We start from the raw sequence: 23,837 nt of genomic DNA on the forward strand, positions 1-23,837 counted from the left end.
TTCGGATATTAATTGAACTCGACTTTTTGGGGTCGCAACAACACATTTGCCACAAGACATTGTGTGCTCCCAACAACAGTTTATACATAAACGCGTAGATATATCGGGATATTTGGGATTGGGGGGCATTGTGGGCCGAAACTAACACTAAAATTATAAACGCGAAGATTGCGTAAGGGGGAGACATTTTTTTTAGAACGTACCTTTAACAGAACGATTAAGAAGCGTTCACGCAGAACAACTAACACTAATTTTAAAGCATACATTTAATGGTAAACTTAACATTTACATTAAACTAAAACTAACAAAAAACATTGATAAGCGATATACACAGCGAACAAAAAAAAAGAAGAATAGAGAAATTGTTTAAAAATGAGCGAAGCAAACCAAACACGAATTGAATTTACTTTTAAGAACCATAACAAAAATCGAAAAAAAAACAAACGAAACAAGAAATTAAGAAAAGATATTTAAACAAAGCAAAGAAAACCAAAAAAAAAAAACTATAAAATTATACGATTTACAAAACTAAGAACTACAAAAAAATAATGGTAAAAATAGAGAGAACTTTTTTTTGCTCAAAGCCAGGGGGCAAATCCCTCAAATCCCTCATTCAATTTCCCAAAAAAAACTAAATGAGAAAAAATTAAACACAAAAATAAAATATATTTCGCGGCACGTAAAAAATTTGTTCGTCACGAAAGTAAACCACAAAAATCCAAAACAAAACGATTTTCTAAACCACAAAGATTTGAAAGAATTGGCCAAACCCAAAACAAAATAATGTTTAAAATTAAACTAAAGTCAAAACCACACTCAAGTAAATCCACAAAAAAAAAAGATAAGAAAAAAACCAAAGGAAATTATAATTAAAACAAAAACTTAGCTTCTAGTGAGAATTTTTAAAACAAAGCAAAAATGAGACGATAGAGAAAATGCCCCAGAAACCAAAATATGAAACAATGTTAACAAATCGAGGAAAGATAAAGACATAAATGGAATTACAAGATCGGCTAGCCGACACTGAAATACCCTTGCAATTGCAATCGACGAATGTTTGAAATCAATAATGAAAGTAGATACTATATACTGCCTTTAAATCATAATAAAAATCGACCAGAAACTTGAAATATTTTAACTTTTCCAAAATACTATTCCATTTGGTGTCATTCCGGGTTTTGACGTGTCATTCCTAAGTTGTACTTAACAAGATAAGTTTACTACTAAAACAAATACGTAAATATTATGTAAAATAAAAACTAAAACAATCTTTCTTATCGTTAAACACCTTTTTCTGTCTGTTTCTTGAGACGATTTTTATATCGATTGTAGGCTTAAGTTAGAGGATACGATTGCAAGGATATCAAATAAAAAAAGTTTCTAAAAAGAAAGAAATGGAAAAACTTAAACCAAATGGGAAACCGAAAATTAACTAGAGAATTCTTTTCAAATATCAAATAATGCAAGAAAATAAATAATATAATAATAATATTACAGCCACGAATGGAAACCAAAATAATATTAGGAAATAAAAAAAACAAACGAAGGCAACCAACCCGTAACAACAACAACAACAACACACATTTCAATTGCGCTCGTTTAGCCCATATATAGTATATTTCAATTAAAAAGAACGAAAAAACACATTACAATATTTAAATATGTCATTAAGTCACAGCGAATAAACAACAACAATAAGTTGAAGGCGACTTACAAATCTAACGGACTGAGAAAGTGCATTCGTGTGTGCGAGGGAGAGAGAGAGAGTTAAAGAGATATAGTAACTATATATGTATATATCATCGGAGATGATCTCTGCTGACGCCAAAATTCGGGCAATATTAGTTTAAATTTGCTAAGGATTGGTTTTTCAGCCGATAAGTCTGTGCGAATTAGCTAAATCGTGATTGGTTTACATTGTAAATTGATCTAGAGGTTAAATTAATAATTTTCTTTACTAGTAAGAGCAGTGTATTTGCTAACGTAAAACACACTGCATTGTTTATCACGAATAAGTACACTTAGTACAGTGCGCTTGACAACAATCGAATGATAAACTATAAGAAGTATATTATTATTATAAATATTTCTAGATTATTTTAATGAGCCTCACAATTTTTGATTTATGTTTAGCCTTTGAGATTAACTCTTTTCATTCATCATCATCATTTCATAATCTGTAGGCACCAGCGATTTGGCATGTAATATAGATACATCATAAATAATCAACATAAATTATTATTAATTTATTAATTGAACCATAGAAATATTTTGAAATCAAGAATTTATTGAGGAATTGGTTGTAGAAGCTATAAAAAATTCTATAGGTTGTCAAGATTTTAAGTTGTAATCCAAAAAATGGAAATATTATATTAATATATAATTCATTTAGTAATATTTCCATCTTTTGGAATATCACGTAAAATGTTGGCCAACCAATTGAATTGCTCACAACTTTTACAACCAATTCGTTAACAAATTATAGATTCAACTAATAAATTAATAGTAATATGTATGCTAGCAATTATCAAAGTGTAGGTTGCCAACTATATTCGTATTTTTTCTTGAGATTTACTAAGATTGCCAAAACGCACTGTACGATAATCACGATTTAGCAAAAACGCATAAACCTCAATCAACCAGTGTGAGTGAGAGAGAGCTAGTTTCAACTTGGTGAATTTTTAGCCTTGTTTGTCTTTTTTGGTTTGGATTAAGGAAATGTGTATCTACTTGTGTAATGTTGTGCGACATCCATTAAAGTCCAGAAGGTGATTAGGTATCGTTGGTCTGGTCATCATTATCATCCTCCGGCTCATGGCCGCGACCCTCACGAATCCGCTTCAATTTCCGTTTCAGCATCATGACACCTGCAATGCGAAATCTCTGTAAATCACAAGAACTTTGTTCAATTTTGTTCAAATCACTTACATTTGATAGCCTGGAAGGTTTTAGCTGAAGCCGAACTGGTTTCAGAGGGAAGCGAATTGGACGTTGTTCTTATATGTGCCAGCTTGACCTCCAAATAAGCCTTTTTTAGCGTTTTGTAGTGACGGAACTCACTGGTGTCTTTGACCAGGATGCACTTAGCCGCCGATCCTTCACCTGAACAATCCGAGGGCGCTGTGTGATATATCTGATGGTAGAAGTACTGTAGCACCGGTGAGTTCCAAATCGAGAGACCGTACCACAGCCAAATGGGCACATTCAGGGGCAGCTTAAAGTTCTTGGCGAACAATGTGGGTATGAAGTACTTGAATGGCAGCAGATTGACGAACACATGCGCCCACACAACGATCCGCAAGCCAAGGAAAACCTGGTAGATGATCCTATGCGAATTGGTGCTGGGCAGGACCAGTAGGGCCAACACCTCCGTTAATATGCTGTACAGCCCCACTGTCAGATTAAGGCCAACAAAGTAGTTCTCGTACCTAAAAACAAGACAAGAAAATGACATTAACTCAGCTTCGAGGACATGTTTTGGGGTAGTAGGTAGAGATTTTAATACTTAACCCTCTTTTTGAGATCATTCTAATATAAAACATGTTTCGACTTGCCTGTAAACATCGATTGCGACGAGGGCCAGCAGGTATAGTCCCTTGGAGCCCACCTCCAAGAAATCGGCATCCTTAAAGTCCAACCATGCCCCATGCAGGTAAAACGTGATGATAAATATCGAATAGAATTGAAACTTTTCCGCCTGATGGGATCTGTAGAAGATCAGATTATCGGAGGAATAGAAGAGCGAGTAGCGTCCCTGGTTCTTCATCAGCTGGGGCAGGATCATGAACTCATTGTAGAAGTGTAGGAACAAGCAGCTCGCCGCATAGAAGGCGATATTCCAGATTACGCGGGCGAACAGCCTCCGCTGAAAGTGCTTCATGTTCGACGATTTAAGAAAGAACTGAGAAAAGGGAGAGGTATTAGTATTGGCAATTTGTCGAGCATTGGTCTTGGGTCGTTAGAGATAATGTTTTATGGATTATAGTCAGTGCCGATAAGTCGGCTGTCGCTGCTTTATGCTATCACTTAAGCCAGGAGCGTGGTGCAACCAAAAACATTGGAAATCTTTAATAACAAAACATTTAATTCATCGATTTTTTTAAATGTGGTGAACCGTATTATAAATACATTTAAGCTCCAACGAATCCGTAAAAAGTACTACTTATTGGCCACTGCATTTATTTTGCTCCACTTGGATAGCCCACCCGTTAACCCGCGTTTCCGCGAATCCGGCCCCGTGTGCGCTCTGTTTATTTATAAACGCCAAATTGCCCGAGCAACCCCTCAAAAGAAAAGTGCAATTGAAGGTGCCGCATCGAGCGTGATAGGATAATTGGGATTGCAACAGTAAAGAACTCACCTGGAAGAGCCGCTGGAAGGCGTAGTAGCCGCAGGACAACGCCACAAATATCCAAAATACACCGTTTATCAGGTAATAGAGGTCTATATCCCTGACCATAGAATCAAAGCGGTCGTTGGTGATTAAGTATTTCAGCGGCAGGAAGAAGTTGCTGATCTCCGCCCAATAGTCGGGCGGACCGGCCTTCATGTCCAGTATGGAGGTCATGCTGCTCCTCGGCGGGACTTCCCTTTCTGCCGCCCCAGAATCTCGTTTTCGTTTTCCTCGTTTTCCGCACGATAATTTTGTTTGGAAGAGTCAATCGACTTTTGAGATATCGATAGGCCCATCGATAAGACTTTGGTTATGCGATAGATCTTCTCAATATTCTGTTACAGACCTGTTAACACTGCTGTTAGCAGCAAATATGCGCCAAATTTGAAATTGATAATTATGTAAAAACATATGAACATATGATTTATAATTATAATTATTTCGCCAACCTAGTAATATGTCATCCGCTTTGGCTAAAATCGAGGACTTTCCCTCTGATCCCGTGGAGTTTTTTAAGAATATCCTGCAGGCTGTTACCTATGAACATCCCGATGGATATATGCAAGAGATGAACCTGGCCACCGTTGACGACGAATTTGGAGTTCTTAATCGAACTGTTCTGTATCGAGGACTTACCGAAGATAATTGTGTGTACTATATAACTCATCGATATACCCGCAACTTTAAGAATCTTCGAGTCAATCCCAAGGCCTGCATTACCTTCTATTTGCCAACGGTCAAGGATAAAACTGGAGAGCAGAGTACCTGGCAGGTGCGACTGATTGGGGCCACCGCCGTAGAGCTTCCCGAGAGTGCAATGGATGCATTGTGGGCCAAGGAGAATTTAAGTGCTCAAATCAGAGGTCATATTTGTCCCTGCGGAGAACCCATTAACTATGATGATCTTAAGGCAAAGCACGACCAATTCCTCCTGGAGCACAAGGAAAAAGCCATCGAGAGACCTGCTAGCTAGTAATTATAGTTTAATTAAATTTATGTTTTCATATCACTTATAATTTTAATATCTTTTAGTACTGCCTTGAAGTTCCAGCCGCAGCGATGGGATTTCCTGAAGGTGGGACTTGAGCAAATCGCCGATCGGGTGCAGTATCGTCTCCAAGGCAACGGAAAATGGGAGTCCATGCACGTCTCAACTTAAAAGGGGAATCATCCCAACACTTTTATAATACATCCTAATTTAGACAATTTCATTTTATTCAACAATATCTTTCTACAAACAGCTAAACGTAAATACTAACAACTAAATTTGCTTCCTTTTTGACATGTTTAACATACAATTACAACATAGTTAATAAATATTACACAAAACAGCAAAAAAAAGGACGTTTAAAGAATAGTTAGCGTATAGTTAGGTTCGAGTAACATTAGAGCAGGTTAGTTACATATGCTTAATTGGTTGCTTTGCTACACACACACACACACGCATAATACCCAGTGAGTTCGGTTCCGTTTTCTACACAAATGCTGGGGGCCGTGATGCCGCCCCATTGGACTATACCGCACTGATCGTCTCCCGGATCCAGGCAGCATTTGATGCGATCTTGTCGTACATCCTAGGTCGCTCCACACCCGTGGGACCGCAGGCGATCCGCCAAGACGAGACACCGATTAAGGCCCACTGATTGGTGCCAGGGATCAGGCACTGCACAGGTGCGCCCGAGTACTCCTCTTGCTGAAGGAGGAGAATAAAACAAAAGAAATTGGATATAAATATTATTATTATTTAAATTGTAAATATCATCTTAATAAATAGAAGGGTTCACTGTATAAATAAATAACTCGAATTTTTAAATAAATTATAAATTAAAATGTTTTGGGATCAATCTTCTTATATTTCGTCATTGAATTAAACTCGTGACGTGTCGCCCAATTGGCGATCGTGACGTCATACGCACGCGACATGCAGCAACGCGTTCTACGCAGAACAACAACAAAAGCAATCGAAACAAAAACAAAATAGAATGAGTAATTTTCTCTCGCTGTCGCTTGCTCTCTCCAATTGCCATTCAAGTGAGCACGAGCGAACACGCACACAAATACACTTCAACAACCCCCGTTACCTGCGATGGTTTACCTAGGATAGCAAAAACAACAACTATGAGTGCAGCTGCAGGCAGACAAAAAGAAAGGGAAAAAGGAGACAGCCAGAAGAAGAAGCAACGGTAAAAGGGACAGAAAAAAACATACTTAAAAGGTAGCGCCAAGAATTGCCTGCATTCATTCGATCGTGAACTTTCCAAGCGGTCGCATCGCAGAGAATAGCGTTAAAAAAAGAATATAAGATATTCCAGTGTAAAAACCAAAATCTAAAGGGGACTTAAAACAAAAGATGACTGATACAAGGAGCAGCTTAAAGATCCTTTTCCGGGGAGAGACACGCCTCATCACTTGTGGATCTTCAAACACCTACGAAGAGGTCATCTCCCAAGGTGAGTCACGAAATTGGATTGTAAGCCATTTAATTGAATAAAAAATATTGTGCACAAAAAAGGCGGCCGGCCCATCAACATTCTATACATATATCATTTTCATACGGCATAATATGAAATTAAAACGATGAAAATATACATTTCAAATACTTTCCAAAGTGATAAAAATAATACTTATGTATAACCGATTCATTTTTTTCTGTGTTTTATATTGTTTGGTCTTGCCTTAAATGTGTATTATTATTCAATATTTAAAACCTTAAACCAGATTTTAATCAATTTTATTATTTTCCAGCTATGTCCCATTTCGGTATTCCGGAGACTCAAAGGAATGCCCTCATCCTAACAAATGGCAACGACTATGTGTTTGAGGCGCACTTGCTGGAGTACTTCCTGCTGCTGTTTCCCTGCCCGGAGATCACCTTTCACTTGAGGTTCGACTGGTCCCAGATGCGTCGAAGTCTCAGCAAGAAGGAGACCCTTAAGCGAAAGCGTCCAGTGGACCAGGATCAGGCTACCGGCCAACAAGTGGAGGAGGAGGCAAAGGAAGAACCAGTGCAAGAGTACAAGCCAGTGCCGGTCTACCGGATGAATTGCTTTTTGGGATCGTTGCCCAGTGGAAGGGCTGTTCCAGTTCATCGCCAGAATGGGTTCCTCAGGGAACAAACACAACAACTGGCGGATATTTCCACAGCTCGGCTGCTGGATGAGGAAGTCCAGCAGCAGGAACCGCTTAAGAAGCGTCTTCGCTTGGATGTCTGTGCCAAGCCTCGACGCACTGGGTCCACATCAATGGGCCCGTCTCCCATTCCTGTCATGCGCTCGATTCGCATTTAAGGCTCACTGATCATCATTTGTACATACATAGATATAGTACGTATACGATATTCCATCTAAATGTAGTCATAAGCTAAAAGGTTGAACCACTGTTCCTAAGACTAACACTATGCCTATCTCACCAAAAAAAGTCCAAACCAAATGTTATATTATATGAAATAAATATTTTTTGTTAATATTTTAAGCTTATCGAAAGCAATTTAGTTCCTAAATTATATTTTAGCAGATTTGATTAAGATTTAATTAATTACCTATTAACTTTTGTTTTCCGACTTTAAAACAATTTAAACTTTTTAAAATTCCAATTCATTATTTTGAAATTTTCAAGTCTTATATTAGTTTTCAATCTCAAAGTCATTTATAAAAATCTAACCAGTAAAATAAGTTATAAAGTTATAAATCTTTTACTCTCAGTGAATGGATTCAGTTTAATAAAGTTAAGTCATTTTTCAAAAATAATCTACGTATTCTTATTTATTATTAGTTGATAGGGATTTTGTACTCACCGTGCAGTCGTACTTCTGATAGGTGGCCTCCATGCACATGGAGTTCACAGTGGCGATGGACACATTCTCACAGGGCGCCATGTCACCCATCTTCAGCTGGACACGCTGCAGATGATCCCGCTGTCGTGACCAGCCGAGGGTATTGCAATTTGTCCAGATCTGGTCTTGAGCAGCCGGCCCAGCTGCCAAAACGGGAGCCTTGGTGGCTGTCCGAGCGGATGAGGACGAGGATGTGACCGTCGATCCCGAGGAGGACGAGCTGCCGCCATAGTAATTCACCTGAGGCGCATGATCCGGCAGAGGATACGCATCCAATTCCTGGTGCAATGCCTCGGCTTTGGGCATATACGAGGCGGCTGCCTCAACACCGAAGTGATTCTCCTGATTATCCTGATCCTCTTCACCCTGATTCTCTGTGGAGCTATCCAGCTGCTCCTGCGATGGAATCAAGAAGAACTGCTGGTTCTCCTGGGCCAGTCGACTACGCGGTTGGGTGACCAACTGGCCTTCTAAACGCTCGGCCACCGGTACGTGTGATCTTCTTTGGGCTGGTTGCTGCTGCAGCAGGCGTCTTTGCAAGGCATCAGGCAGGCAGATGGGTCTTACGTGATCGGAGTAATTGACTGGGGTCTCCAGGCGCACCAGTGCCGCCGTTGAGCCCTCAACCGGACTTTTAATCATGCCAATGATACGACGTCTCTGCGTCCATGGTGCCTTAGCCGACAGACGAACTGCACCCACAATGGCCATCCAGGTGGCACGCGGCTGACCTTGGAAACAGCCCTCAGTGGTAAGGACCCAGTCCTGAGAGATCAATGTGCCGTCACACACGTGGATATCTTCACGGAAAAGGGCCACCAGCCACGGCCAATCGCCAGGCGCCGACATCTTGGGCAGCGACAGATGTTGCTTTGCATTGAAGAGCGCTGACTGGACACCACATCTCAGCTCTCCACATCCCACGTATAGCACTTGCCGACGGGGACAGTGTGTTCGGATAAAGCTGATCTCCGGCGCATGGGGATCGAGTACACGGACGTAGTCTTTCAGCTGCTCTGTGTCGTTCTGGACGTCAAAAATTTCCACTGATCTGCGGATGGGTGATAAAATACAGCAATAAACAACAGAACAATCTTGGAATTTCTAATATATAAAGAAATAAACTTACTCGTATCCTAGGGACTTGCAAAGCGATTCGGAAACGGTTTGGCGCACCACCAACTTGGCATCGCCTTCCAAACCCTCGGCACACAACTTGCCCACCACTCCCTTCTCGGAAAACACGGCGTAGCCGGCGGAATGGAAGCGAGAGAGGTACGGAACCAAGGGCTCTGGATGCAATAAATCGGCAGCCAAAGGAGCTATAGATACTACAAATGGTAGAAAAACGATTTTAAGTTGTTTACTGATTATTAATGTAAACTTTTTTAGGGTTTAAAACCCAATACTTACAGCAATCCTTCTCATCGGCGCCATCTGGACAATCCGCCTTGCCGTCGCAGCGTGCCTTGCGTGGGACACAGGCTCTACCACGTCCACAATACAGAGCATTCGGGGAGCAGAACGCACAGCTCCGTTCGTCTGATAAATCCGGGCAATCAGCATAGCCATCGCACAGCCGTGGACTCTGAACATTGGTCTGCATATCGCTGACACAGTGGGGCTTTTGGTGGCACGACTGAGTGCCCGTAGACTCTGGGAAGCGTTCGCAGTCGAAGAATTGCCGGAAACGCTGCGGCAATCGACCACCGCATCCGGCCATAAAGGATTCACAATATTCTCGGCAAATCTGGCCTGGAGTCGGTTGCAAATCGGAGCCGTGGGTATCGCATGGCGGCTGTAGAAGCCGACATACAAAGTCGTAGGCCTCACGATGGCATTCACCGTCCACCAATTCCCGGAACACAATCACATCCTCCGCCAACTGCTCGTAACTGGTGTGTCCCAAAAGATTCGGATAGGTCGTTATGTTGTAGCCCACCTGGCGGCAATATGTCAACTCTAGTGGTGAACAGCGACGTGGCGGAGTCGGCGTTGTGGTCACCACCGGTTCCGTGGTCTCATCATGTCCACCCAGCGGTGAACTCGACATCACTGGCTCCTCTATCAGACCGGTCGTTTCCTTGATGCTTAAACTGGCCACGTCCACGGTCATGTTGGCAAAGTGGCGACGTTGCTGCGGCGGCTGGGTCATCTCCTCGTGGAACAGAGCCAAAAGGTCACCACTGCTCACTAGCCCAGCGTACGGATCGAAGATCATGTTGAAGTGCACGACTATATTGTTGTTGTCCTCGCTTCTGTGGATTCAAATGAAAAATTTTTAAAGGTAATAATTATGATTTAAAATTTTAAGATTAATTCTCTTTTCATCTTACCCATCCAGTGCCAAAATTTCGCTGCCCTCGTAAGCTTCTCGCAGGTCGGATCGACGCAGAGTTAGATTGATTCGCTCCCGATAATCTCGTGCCTTGTGTTGGAACCTCATTGAGTTTTGGTTGGCCAGCTCCATGTTCCACTTGTCGTTCAGCACCATGAATCGTCCGCGGAAAACGCGATCTGGCAACGGCTCCGGTCGGAAATAGGTGTCTACGATGGGTAAAGAAGTGTAGATTATTATACCTCCATTGCTATATATAGTTTATATTGAAGTACTTACATCCCACATAGACAAAGACTCCGGCAACGAGGAGGGCGATGAGGAATCCAGCGATGACGGCGCAGCCGCACTTTTGGCCATCGCCCAGTTTCCGGCGGGTGAAGCGGATATCCGAATCGGTAGACAGAACGGACTCGGACTTTCTCCTTAGCCCATGATTGTGCTGGTGCATGTGTAGGTGATGTTCCCGTTCCCGTTCCCGCTCCCGTTCTCTCTCTCTGTCCCGCTCCCTATCACGCTCCCTGTCCCGTTCCCTTTCCCGATCTCGTTCCCGCTGCTGTGTGGCTTCAAGCTGTGGTCCATTGGAGTTGGCCCCTCCAACGCCGGCGGAAGCTGTCGATCCATTGCCATGACTATGGTGCGGTTTGTGGTGCCTCGTGCATCGGGTGTTGTGGAAAATTTTTGGCGGTTGGGATGTGGTTCCAACGCCAACTCCAATAGCGCCACTCGGATTGGGATTGCTTTGGACAATGCCCTGCGAATAGCCGGCAACAACAACAAAAATAAGGAAAAAAAGAAACCAAACACAGACAGTATATAGCATCAGTATTAAGCACTTTTCGGCGGACTCAATAATTAAGCAAGGTCGCTGACCAGCTAAGCGCCTTAAATGCTGTTGTATTTTCAGCCAAATCATGCCGTTAAATCAAATCACGGAACGAACCTGCTGAGAAAACTCTAAAAATGAAACAGAAAAATCCAAAATCTCGCACTTGAAAATTGTTTTTTTTTTTGAGCCTCTAATGCCGCTGCAGCATGCAAATGCAGCATGCGATATTGTTTTGTGCGAGGAAGCAGTAGCATTAATTAAGGAAATTCGAATTTTCGGACAATTTATGTTTAGCAATTAAATCAAATTGCGCGCCAGCGTTGAAGCATAGCCGGGCGGCTTAGCCAAATCAAAAGATGCCTTACCGGGGGTTAATTTGAATTTTTATAAAAATGTAATACTTAATGCGTATGTACTTTATTTATTTTTGATTTGATTAATTTAGTTAGAACACAAAATCTTTTTTTAATTACTAAATAATCTCCTCATTTTTTATATTTTAACCAGGCTTTAATAGCACGTAACATAGCGGCGAAATACGGGGGAATTGGCTTTTATGTTGCAGTTGCGAAAGCGGCTAAAACAGAATAACAGAACGCACAGACACACACACACACGGCCACAATTTAGAAAAACAATTAAAGCGCAACTAAGGTAAGAGGAAAAAACCATTGCTGTTACCACCACTTTTCTTGGGGCCACGATAAAAACGGGTCAGCACTCGGCCCAGTTTCAGTTTTCCTCGTCGGCTGCGTGATTCCAATATGATGTGATGTGTTGGGTTGTGTTGTGATGCTGGTAAAGCAAACTCAACAGCAACAGCAACAATAACAATAACACTAACAATAACAATGCTAAATAAAGTCCAGTGAACAACGAGTAATTAAACCCAAATGGCTTCCTCGTTTCATAATCTGGCATCGGTCAACACTTTTCGCCGGCCAATTCCACTCTCAACACTTTTACGCATTTTAACACTCAGCCGCCCAGTTTCCCAATCCAATTTCGCTAATTCTCTTTGGCTTTCTTTCGAGTAAATGAGGGGAAAACAACAGATCTGTTGCTTAGATTTTTGAAGCTGATCCAGATGTTACCAAACTCGAAGATGAAGATTCCCGACACTAATTTCTTTTTATTACCAAAAAAATTTCCTTAAGAAATACATTTGCATCTTAATAAATGTCACTATCAACTTGACCATAACTGTGCATATATACATACATATATATGTCACTAAGCGGGCCGTCAGATGGATTGGAGCTTCTATGTATGCTTGCAATTGCGTGAGTCAGAAGTCACTGGGCCGCTAGTTACCTCATTTCATTTTGTATCTTTAGTTCGCACTTCGCATTTTCCGCATTTCCCGCCCACTACTTTCGCTTTTTCTTAATTTCCTTAATTACCGCATAACTAATTACGCTCACCTTCCAATTTTTACCGTTCGTCTGCATGCTCTTGTCTTTGTTACGATTACTGCAGTTATTGTTGTTGTTCTTCTTATCAGCAGCCGTCATATTGGCCGCATTTGTATTGGTATTGGTTAGCGGCAATGGGGCGGATGATTTATCCGAGTCGCGAGATTTTTTCATCTGCAAAAAATTAGTAAGGGAAAATTTTGCGAAATTAATAATTTAATGTCTGAACATATTTTATCGAAAGGTAAGTTTGTATAGGAGAAAATTAAGTTTATTAACTAGAAGATAAGATAAACAAACTGATTGCATTGAAAACTACATAAAGAAAAGATTATTTACTTAATTAGGAGCGCCGAACTTATCAAGATTTGTTCAGCAGTCATCCACCGCCTCAGCACAAAATAAACTTTAGTTCAGTTTTAATACAACCGCCCACGGCAGAAATAGTTGTCTTAGTTAGCAGCATAATAAAACCAAAATACAACTCGAACAAATCACAGTAGCTATTCGGATATTATTACTTTCAAATGTCAAAAAAAGTAAAACCTCTATAAGGCATACTAATTAATGTTTAACTCATGACTTATCTAATTTCATCTGAGTCCAATGACATATTGCATTTATAAACTACTTAGCTTTCTGTTAAGGAAATGAAAACATAAATTAAACAAAATTAAAGACCGCTTAAGTAAAGTTTTGATAAATCGCAATGGTCTACAAATGGGAAGACAATCTCAAAACGAATGAATTCCATCACATAACCATAATGGAGGAGCACTTTCCCATATTACAAAATGTCAATCGTTGTAATTAAAAAATATGTCACAATTGTAATTGCCCATTTTGACTATGTAATTCGAAGAGATAGGTCTAACCCTTTTCGTTGGGTGCTCACTGTACCGCGATCAGCCGGCCAGTGAGTGGTGAAAAACAAAAAAAAAACAGTATAATTCATTGTTGCAGACCTGGTAATGGAGACGACATGCGCCGGACGCCCGAAACTAACCGACTAACCAACCGGACAGGTGCTAATTGTGCGACTACGAATTTAGAACGGTACCCTCGGCACCCTTGCCCCTCCCGTTCGGCATACCCCACCCTAAAAACAATCTCCGTTCACCGCCCTCTGGGCCATTTTAAACATGACTCGAAAAATGAGTGAAGCTCGCTCCAGTTTTTTTGTGATTATTTTTTAACCCAAACGAAAGACCAACAGACTAACAAAACCATCATGTTCGTAATGCAGGCGGGCCAATGTCAAGAAAAGAAAGTTTCGTTGTTGGTTTTTCGCTGCTTATTGTTTATTTATTTCATTTCGTTTAGCAGTTCGTTTACATATTTTTGATTATGCGCTGAAAAAGCCACAAGTTTGCTCCCATTTATTTGATGTCTATTTCGGTCAGTGTTCTCTGGTAACCGAGATTTGTGAGGGGTTCCACATAGGGAATTTTGTATGTAGGCTTTTGAAAACATACTGATAGATGGTTGTAAAGTTCTTGAACTGAAAAGGTATTATGAAAAAGAAGTGAAATCTTCTATTTGCTGATCTTTTACACATTTAAATATTCAATAAGAGTCTCTGTGGCAAGGGCGCCTGTTGAACTCGGTCATCAGTGCGGCCACTTTCCTTTTCAAACAAAACTCAACAAAAAAAAAAAATTCAAAAAATCTCACTGCAACTTTCTTCGCTTCGCTGCGAAGACCATAAGGTCAACCAGTCTAAAGTCAGGGACTCTTGGGAGCCTTAGACTTTCGATATGTGGCAAAAGTTCAAATGACTGAGGCCACGAACTTTTTTTTTCCCATTTCCATTTTCATTTCCACAACTGACAAGTGTCATTCGAGGAAAAGCGAAGAAGCTTCGCATTTTTGAATCGGTTGGCCTTTTTTTTTTGCACAAAGCGAAAGCGAATTTTTTCGTGCCAATTGCAGTCGAATATACATAGTATTTTTATTGTTTTTTTTTTTTGTGCAGCTTATTGTGAATTTTCAAAGCCAAGGCGATGCAACTGGAAATGAAAGTGTTTTTGTTGCTGCTTCTGCCAGTGCAAACACGTTTCGGCAAACATGTTTGAGCGAACTCCAGTCGACATCAACTGTTGGCTCCCCAAACCAAAACCGAAAAACCGAAAATCCCCGCCGCGCCCCTCAAAACGAATTTTCCTAATTAGTCGCCCGTGTGAAAGAAAAGCGAAAATGAAACGTGGCTCCCAAACGACAACAACATTTGGCATCTGTGCATCATTATTCGCATTATTATGTACCCATGTTGCTAGTAAGAGTTTCCACAGAACAATTAAAAGGCTACAAGGGGGAAATAGCCATGTGCAACATCTCGAAATCGTAGTTTTATGCAGAAACAATGGTATATATATATATACAGTATATAGCTATGGAACCAATCCTACAAATTGGGCTAATAAAATGCGGTTACAATGGCAGGCCCATATACTCGTGTAAGAAAATTGTGGCACCAAATTACTTCTTTGTCCCGGGTTCCCACTATATATCTGGAGCTTATGCTAGGAAAACTTTACTTTAATCGTCTTGGGAAGTCATATAGCTTTATATTTTACCTTGAAGATTTAAATATATATATAATCTTCTTTCCTTTTAAATTATTTCTATTAAATAATTAAATCTAAAGTTACAAAGTTATCCAGTATTTGTTTTGCAATTGAGATTAATGCAACATTACCACTTGATGATGGAGAGAGTAAGCTGAGATAGATATCCCCCCTTAATTTATGCAATAATGTGAAAACCTAAGATAAATCAGTAGTGAGTAATAAGCCAGGGGGCTTGAATTTCACCTCGTTAGACCATGGGGCAGCCAAGTTACGAAAGTTAGGAACCCCATACCATCATATGCGTAAGCGGCATACAGAGTGGGACAGCTTCTGGTCAAGTTTCAGGCCGATCATTCGAAACTCGCGCTCAAATATCACATTTCACACAGATTGTTTCATTGTTGCATTTGTTGCACTTAAAAGTGGAGACACGTGCGGCCAACAGAGTGGGAGCAGAAAACGGGAACGATGACGGATTGAAGAGGGAACCAATAGAACCGGGAATGGAGCGGAAATGGAGGAGTTTGCCGCAAGGGAACAGAAGGGAGCACTCGGTAGACACGGCAGCTGTGACAGCTTTTCACTAATTTCCCTTCAAGCAGCCGCCGCAGACTCTGTTTTTCTTTAAGTTTTCTCGGTTTTCTCAGTCGCAGCTGCCACTCAATCGTGACGAATTAATAACGGAACGTTTGCCGAACGAACAAGGGGAAAGCTGCAGCTGAACAATAAACGGCTCGAGGAGCCCTCCTCCCCCTTCCTCTTCTCCACTTCAGCCTCCTCCCAAGTTGGTAACAACAAACCAAAAAACAAATCCGACGACAAGGCGAATACAGTCGTACGATAAAAGCGAACAGCTTTGACCCCTTCAAGGAGCATTTGCCACTGCAACTGTCGCGCTCCCACTCTCTCCGGCATACACTGAGAAAAACATAAACAATTGTATAATATAAGCCTAAAAATTTGTATTTTTCCGAAATTAAATTTCTGTAAAATGTCTCAGGGTTGTCAGAATCGTAAACTGTTAACTGTTTTATAATCACAAAAAGAAAACCAATAAAATTGCATTCAAGGAATATCAGAATTGGACAAGAAAAAATTTTAAAAATTTTTCATTTTTTTGTAAGGTACCCCTTACAGAATTTTCAAAAAATTGCCAAATTTTTATTTTTAGATATTTGAAAAAATTTGAATGCCACTTTTAGTAGCACCAAAAAAGATTTTAAAAACCGCCATTCCTCTTGAAATAAAATAATTTTTGACGGTTTTATAGAGATTTTACCAATTAAAAACACACCAAAAAAGTTAATTTTTTTCTAGAAATTGGGCGCAGGCATTATGCTTCTCCTTAAACGCATAAGTACGTGTCTGGTGGATTATCTTTTGGATGGGATAGGATCGGGAAAGATAGATGGCTTCGGTTTAGCCGGGCTAATGCCAGCAAACGGTGACGACGACGTGACTGAGACCGATTCTTCGATTTTCTGATCACTTCGAAACTGGGTTGCCTTCTTTTTCTGGGTGTGTGCCTCTTCGCAGTTAAAGTGGGTGAAGTCGCAGTGAGTCATACGAAAACCCGACGGCCTACGATCACAACTAGCAAGCCACACCAATTATTGCAAATTAAAATGCAATCCAGCGAGGGAATACACAGAGAAAATCAGTTGGGCAAGTTAATGATTTTTTGAGTTTTGTTAGTCTCAAGTTATTTTCTGTGGTAACAATTATGTGTAACTTACTTTTTGTATTATAATTTAAGTTTTATTTAATGATGAAATCATATTTTTTGTAGTGTACCTTGACAGCTTTTAAAGTCGGATCCGTGGCTTTGTTATGAATTCCAAATGAAGTAGAAAGTTCTCAGGTTGAACAACAGAAAAAAAAAATCGATCATTGGAATGCCGCTGGGCGCTTTCTTGGCCATTTACTCATTTCGTTTTTCTTTCTTTTGCCCACCGCACCTATCGGCCTCTCTTCTCTACACATAGCGCCCTCCTACTCTACTGTTTTACCTCTTCTAGGCCGAAGAATTGTCTATTCAGAATGCGATTCTTCGAGCCAAAATGGGAATGGGATTGTTTAGCTGTGGCTACGATTATGTGGGAACCAAAGAAGATTTCAAATATTAGTTTACAAATTACCATAAATAAATACAAAGACAGTAGAAAGACTTAAAGAAGCGAGTTCGGAAAGCTTATGCAGGAAATTATTTACATGGATTAAAAAATATGCTTTTTTTTTATTACTTACTATAAAAATAAAACAATTATTTTAAAATCAATAAAAACCTTTCGAATTACATCTGGCAAACTCCCACAATTAATTTCTTTTCTCAAGGCAACTTTAAAATGTTTAACCGCGCAGTTTAAACTTTTTAAGACTTTGGCATTCCCACAATTTCCAAAAATATAAAAAGTTAATTTCCGCTGAGATTAGCATATTTAATTGAAATTTTGCAACTATTTTCGACGGCAAACTGCAGCAGGAAAATGCCACAAAAGGTAAACAGCTAAAAAAGAAAACAAAAGCGAATAAAAATCGAAAAAACACGCCTTGAAAAACCAACGAAAAAATTAAAAAAACAATTTGCCCACGCCGCTGACGTCACTGGTTCAAGGCTTTATGCAGTGTGATTTTTTTGGCTAACTACAAATGAAAAATTATAAAAAAAAATGTAGATATTAATTATTAAAAATAGATTTATAGAACGAAGTGGTCAGACAACCTCATAAATCGCAGTCTTATTAGCAGCGAAAGAGGGAAGAAATGAAGTGAAGATTTGTAGGGGTTCAAGATTTGTGCTACTTTCTTCGGGGAGCGCAGACTCTTCTTTTGTGATTTTTGTCATTGTTTGTTTTGTTTTCCCTCCTTCCTTCTTCAGGTCTTTATCCCTCTTTCTTTCTCTCCATTGGCTTCTAATTTATTTCAATGACATTTTACGAAAAATGCAAGCAGTGGGAGAAAGTTCTTTTATCTTTCTTGCACTTACAGTAGACGTATTAAATTTACACCGGAAAAAAGGATGTAGGGCTTAATTTAACTTTAAAAATTTAAAAATAAATGCCTGCTTAATGTTTAAAAGTTATAAATCTGATAATACATTTTTTTTTCAATGCACTTTTTCCGCTGCTTAGTCGCTTTACTGCTTTAATGATTTGCTACTTTGCTTTGTCAAAAGGTCGATTCAAAAAATATTTGATTGCGCTCAAGCTAGCAGAAATATCAAGCTCAGCTTAACCCTCAACAGAGCATATCTAATTTCATTTTAAATATTAATGTAAATGTTTTTATAATCGTTTAGTTTGTTTTTAGTTTAAACTTGTTCAAATAAGGAATATGTAGCTTACGTTAGAAGCTAAATATCATGGAATGAGCAGAATAGTTGGCATGTAGAGGGTTAAGTCTATTTATTTACCAAGCCGAAGTTGTTGCTGTATTGTGGCATTTGTCCAAATGGCAACAACATTTTTTTCAATTTTGTTGGTAGTGGCTTTTTGCCGCTATTGGATTTTCTTTGGTAAGGTGAACCTGTTGCACATGACTGCAAAATGTGACAGCCAGTGAGAAACGCGACTTGGAGCCAGATAAAAATGGCTAATAGGCAAATCTTTGGCAAAAGGAAAAGTTTCCATAAATTGATGATGCTATAAAGATTTATGAACTCCCATTGAAAGTTTTAAGTAGAGATGGTATCCTATGGATCGTTAATACTAAGAAAACAGAAATTCTTTGATACATTCATCAGAGACTTGCAAATCCCCAATTAGTGGTGTTTTAAGCTAATTGTTTCTTCTTGTTATTTTGCTCTTATGGCGTCACCGATTTCTGGTGTCGCTGATAATTGTGCAAAAAGAAAAAAAACAAAGAAGACAAAATAGAAGAGAGTGAGGAAAAAATTGCAAACGAAAACCAAAAATAGCTAAGACAATAATGGGGGCCCACCAGTCAGATAAGCATAGAAAAACATAGAAAAATATAAAAAAAAAAATAGCCGCAAAGCAAAGTCAGCAGACAACTGAAAGTTGTTGCGTTTGTTTCTAAGCCAAACGAGTTTGTTGTTGTCGCTGCAATCACTTTTTGGCGCATAGACTCAAGCTCAAATCCGAATCCAAACCCAAACTCCAGACCCCAGACTAGACCCATGGACTTATTGGAATGCCAAGCCGCACACACATGCCGATCCACAGCTGTGGTCATCGTTATAGTGGTTTTAATAGGAATTTTAATAAGAAGTTTATAACTGGAAAGCTCATAAAAATATATAGATATGATTTATATAGTAAGATTTTCCCTTACTCATTTTAGTGTCCTTCCATAGTAGTTAACATTAATTTAATATTACATCTAACCTATATTTATGTTCATGACTGTATTATATGCACACATATATGTGCGGTACTCCTAGAGATCGAAGCTTAAATTACAGCGGGCGGACTTTTAAGAAAATAAAACGAAACGAACCCACAACAATCACAGCATAAACTCTAAATTGCTCAATAGTCGTTGTATGCCTTTGGCGGCCAACACCAACAATTGCAACAACAACATTTCGGGAGACCTATTTAAAAGCACACACGCCCTGCAACAACCAACAAGCAACAACTAACAACAATAAATAACTAACAAGCGAGAAAAACTTTGGTCAAGCCAAAAGCCTTGGTACAAATTTCGTGAATAATACCCTTAGCAAATGTTTCTTAAAAATGCCTCTTTTTTCGTACTCCATGGCCTTGGTTCACTTGGCCAACCGATTAGAACCCAGCATCAAATGGAGACAATTTGTTAGACAATTTCCACATGTGCATCGAAAATTATTTAAAAAAATAAAATATACCCTACCTTGATGTTAACAAATATTCTTAATAAAATTATTAAACCTTTAAAGCTCAAATGAAAGGTTTGGTAAATATAAGACTTAGCCGTAATGTTTATTTTTTGATTAAGTTTGAGTTTTTAATTTTTAATGAATTCTTAAACAGAAAATCATCCCCTATAAAATTGTAATAAAAAGCCAAGTTCATGTTCATGTTTCATACTAAGAGCATAAGTTATTCGTTTTTTTTATAAAACAGTTTTTTTCTATTATTGTTGCAAACGACATATTTTGTTTTTGAAAAATTCTCATCAGTTAAGACAACAAAAGGAAGAGAAACAGCGACAACAGCAGGTATTCAGCGACTCATTTCACAAACAAATTTATACACGCCACTAAAAAACAGTTGTTGACTGCTGGGAGAAATACAAAACACAACACAAGCTACAAAAAACAAGAGGGAAATAATAATAAAGAAAAGCAACAGAAACCGAAAAATTTTGCATGAAAACAGCTGCAAATTAAAAAAAGTACAAAAAAGAGAAGACTGAAGACTTGCAAAGACAACGCATTCTACACAAAAAGAAATTCAAGTTCAGTTTTGAAAAAAAATTGTTTAAATTTTTTTTAAAGGTTTTCACCTTTATCAAAAAAATATATTAAATTCGGTTTAAATTAAACATATAAAGTATACGACACGTTTCCCATTAAATATGTATGCTGTAATCCAAGATCAATGATAATCATTTACTTTTTTTTTGTGTGGCAAAACTTTTGATTTCTTTTGTCAAGTCGGTCCAGATTTTTACAGCCAAGCTCCCGAGGCAAAAGCAACAATTTTAATAATAACAACAGCGTGCGGCAAAAGTAAGTTACTAAGTCAAAATTGGCTTATAACGGGACGCACTTTCACTTAAACGCAGCTCAAGTCGCTGCTCTCTTTCTTTGTATAGGTGTGGCTTTGTGTGTGTGTGTGTGGATGCTGCCGCCTCTTGCTCCGAAAAGGGGGCGTGGCTTTATAATTTCCATAAATTTTACTATAGCCAAGGCACCGTACGTCAAATTCCCAAGTCCAGTGACTGGTAGGAATAAGTCAGTCATAACTCAAATATTTTCAAAAAATATATAAATTAAGATATATTAAAACTGATAAAATAAATGTTATATCAATATATAAATCAATATTAAGTAACAATTTACCATAAATTTATAAGTTTAATAATGGATACCCACATATTGTTGACCCATTTTACTATTTATATTGAATTTATATATAATTTCTTGAGTGAATTTATAAAACTAAAATTATTTCTTTGAAGATTAATGAATGCAAAAATCAAATGTGCGAAAGAAGTTGCGTTTTATTTCTTAGAAATACTAATGACTTGACTCCAACGAATAATCAATGATTACCATTGCTTTAATTATTGGCCATTTTAATGAGCGGAATAATTAATGTGCTCGCATAAGAGGGCGTTAACTTGCAACGAACACTGTGCTGGCTATATGTGGTGTACCATTTGGATGCTGCGATGCCGTTACTGATTGGAAATCGTTAGCAGGTTACCGATATCACCGACTAGTGCAGCACATTATGCAATCCACAATCCGCAGCACGACAAAAAAGCCAAACATTTACTGTTTCCAACGACGCTTTTACTTTTGTTTCATTAATTATGGTTGCTCGACGATTTCCAATTATGACAGCGCGATTGGAAAGCCGTTTAAGCCAAGTGACCAAAAATAAACCAAAGAAAACTAAACCAAAAATGTCCAAAAGATTGTTGCCCTTTTCAGAATTCCACTCTATAATCGCAGTCAAAAAGATTTGGTATTTTTTGTTTGGAATTTTAAAAGCCATTTAAGAAAGGCAAAGCGAAGTATGGTAAGTGGCCCCCAGGAATCCATAGATATTATATTTGACTATTGTTAGGAAAATGTCGAAACAATGCACTTGAGTTTTTACCTCTGGGCTAGTATAGAGGTTTAAATCGCTTTACTTGCCTTTTACTAAAGATTTATAAGTCATTAAATATGTAGAAAGTACTAACATTTGGTTAATAATAATAATTAACAACAATTAAATTTAGAGCAAAATAGCATAGTATAGTGCAGAATGTAGTGCCACATTTTGCTGTTACTATGCACATAAAAAAAAAAAAGATAATTAGAAGTTCAGAACTAGAGAAATGTGTACTTTCAGACCTCTGATTAAGTTTAACTACTGCCCGCTGGAATTAACCGCATTTCCTGGCGGCACCGCCGACTGGTAATTGATTTGAACTAGAACTCACCTGGCTATTGCTGCAGTAGTATATGTCCGACATCCTGGATCTGTTGATCTAGATGTGGGTTTGGATCTGAACCTGGATCGGAACGGTTCACTGCCCTCCGCCTGCTCCGCTGTCGCGGATTCGCGCCACACCACAACCTTTCAGCTTTTCTCCTTGCTTTCTTTATTAAAACAAAAAAAATTGTAAAGCACTAAGGCCTCAGCATGACCACCAGGTGATCCAGGCGAACTGGCTAACAGGTGAACCAGCCCTAGGTGCTGGTAACTATAATGGCAACCTGTTTTTGCGCCGCGGAAAAGTGTCACACAGATCGGTGGTAATCGATATAGCCAGTTGACGTCCGTTTATTGTTATGATTTTTGTTTTGTTTTTTGGCGGATTAGGTTTTCCGCATATTTATCCGCATTTAGGCAAAACACAATACAACAAAAACAAAATAAAAAAATAAAAAGCAAACAATGCCACACTTCACGCTCCGTCTTGCAGAACACACCACTCGCTTTTCCCGCTTTCCATATGCGCATGCGCGCACCTTTCTTTCGGCTTTACTGCCAGATAATACCATACACTATATATATGCGATATGAGTATGATCAGATCCGAACCACGACCGTCTCGAACAGAGTTAAAACGCCAACTAACTTGGCTGAAACGGGGCGACTTCTTCGCAACGGCCGCAACGAAAGTTGTCGCAACCAGTTTTGAGTCTTCTGAGGCCTCATATTTTCTTCTCTTACACGGCAAAGAAATATTTAAAATAATAATGTTTAATACTTAGGATCGGAACGAAATGTTAAATTTGACAGCTTCATATTTTATATATTTTAAATATTTCATTTTAGTTTTAAAATATTTAGCACCAGATAAAATTAAAATGAAGGAAAGAATCATTAAAGTAAAGACTTTCCTTTCTGTGGAACACAAATGACGCGAGTGCGGGAGAGCTGCGCTGCACTTTTAAGCCGGTAATTTATACGATGATTAATTCGAATTAAGCGCCAAAGATCTCCGACAGTTGTATGTATATGTTGACCGATAAGAAAGTTACGGATGGCAAGGAAAGGCCATTTATTATTTTTAGTTTATTTCAAATTAGACAACATTGTCGATAAAATATATAATTCACGAATTTTTTCTCAGGATTTATGTATCCGTTTGAATTTAAAAATGTAAACAATTAGGAAACCACCTTTAATTTTAAATTAATTAATATTTATATTTGAATTTTGTTATAAAATGTTAAAAGCTTAACAAAATGCGTTTTTAGTTTAGATACTACTAAGTCCCGCTATTTTTGATTTCACGTTGACGTGTGAATGTCCAAAGAAGTTTTGAACAGCTGGCAAATTCGCGTTG

The 23,837-nt window shown here is 38.9% G+C and overlaps 4 protein-coding genes across 4 annotated transcripts; 2 read left to right on the forward strand and 2 right to left on the reverse strand.

Annotated features, from left to right (window-relative positions):
• Positions 1 to 1,583: 1,583 nt before the first annotated feature.
• On the reverse strand, positions 1,584 to 4,671 carry LOC108103427. Its single transcript, XM_017208897.1, has 4 exons — positions 4,361 to 4,671; positions 3,555 to 3,901; positions 2,929 to 3,428; positions 1,584 to 2,867 (listed from the first exon to the last, which is right to left on the reverse strand). Exons 1-4 carry the CDS (start codon positions 4,565 to 4,567, stop codon positions 2,773 to 2,775), a joined length of 1,149 nt encoding a protein of 382 aa, XP_017064386.1. The 5' UTR covers positions 4,568 to 4,671; the 3' UTR covers positions 1,584 to 2,772.
• LOC108103430 (pyridoxine/pyridoxamine 5'-phosphate oxidase) lies at positions 4,272 to 5,734 on the forward strand. Its single transcript, XM_017208900.2, has 3 exons — positions 4,272 to 4,432; positions 4,847 to 5,365; positions 5,426 to 5,734. The coding sequence occupies exons 2-3, from the start codon at positions 4,851 to 4,853 to the stop codon at positions 5,550 to 5,552; spliced, it is 642 nt and encodes a 213-aa protein (XP_017064389.1). The 5' UTR covers positions 4,272 to 4,432; positions 4,847 to 4,850; the 3' UTR covers positions 5,553 to 5,734.
• Positions 5,591 to 23,681, reverse strand: LOC108103423. The gene is made up of 8 exons (XM_017208890.2): positions 22,482 to 23,681; positions 12,817 to 12,981; positions 10,843 to 11,317; positions 10,562 to 10,772; positions 9,639 to 10,483; positions 9,355 to 9,556; positions 8,187 to 9,276; positions 5,591 to 6,086 (listed from the first exon to the last, which is right to left on the reverse strand). Exons 1-8 carry the CDS (start codon positions 22,512 to 22,514, stop codon positions 5,907 to 5,909), a joined length of 3,201 nt encoding a protein of 1,066 aa, XP_017064379.1. The 5' UTR covers positions 22,515 to 23,681; the 3' UTR covers positions 5,591 to 5,906.
• On the forward strand, positions 6,613 to 8,139 carry LOC108103429. The gene is made up of 2 exons (XM_017208899.2): positions 6,613 to 6,843; positions 7,139 to 8,139. The coding sequence occupies exons 1-2, from the start codon at positions 6,744 to 6,746 to the stop codon at positions 7,678 to 7,680; spliced, it is 642 nt and encodes a 213-aa protein (XP_017064388.1). The 5' UTR covers positions 6,613 to 6,743; the 3' UTR covers positions 7,681 to 8,139.
• Positions 23,682 to 23,837: the final 156 nt, after the last annotated feature.

Source organism: Drosophila eugracilis, unplaced genomic scaffold (genome assembly GCF_018153835.1).
Source record: "Drosophila eugracilis isolate 14026-0451.02 unplaced genomic scaffold, ASM1815383v1 contig_2163, whole genome shotgun sequence".
Lineage (NCBI taxonomy): Eukaryota > Metazoa > Arthropoda > Insecta > Diptera > Drosophilidae > Drosophila > Drosophila eugracilis.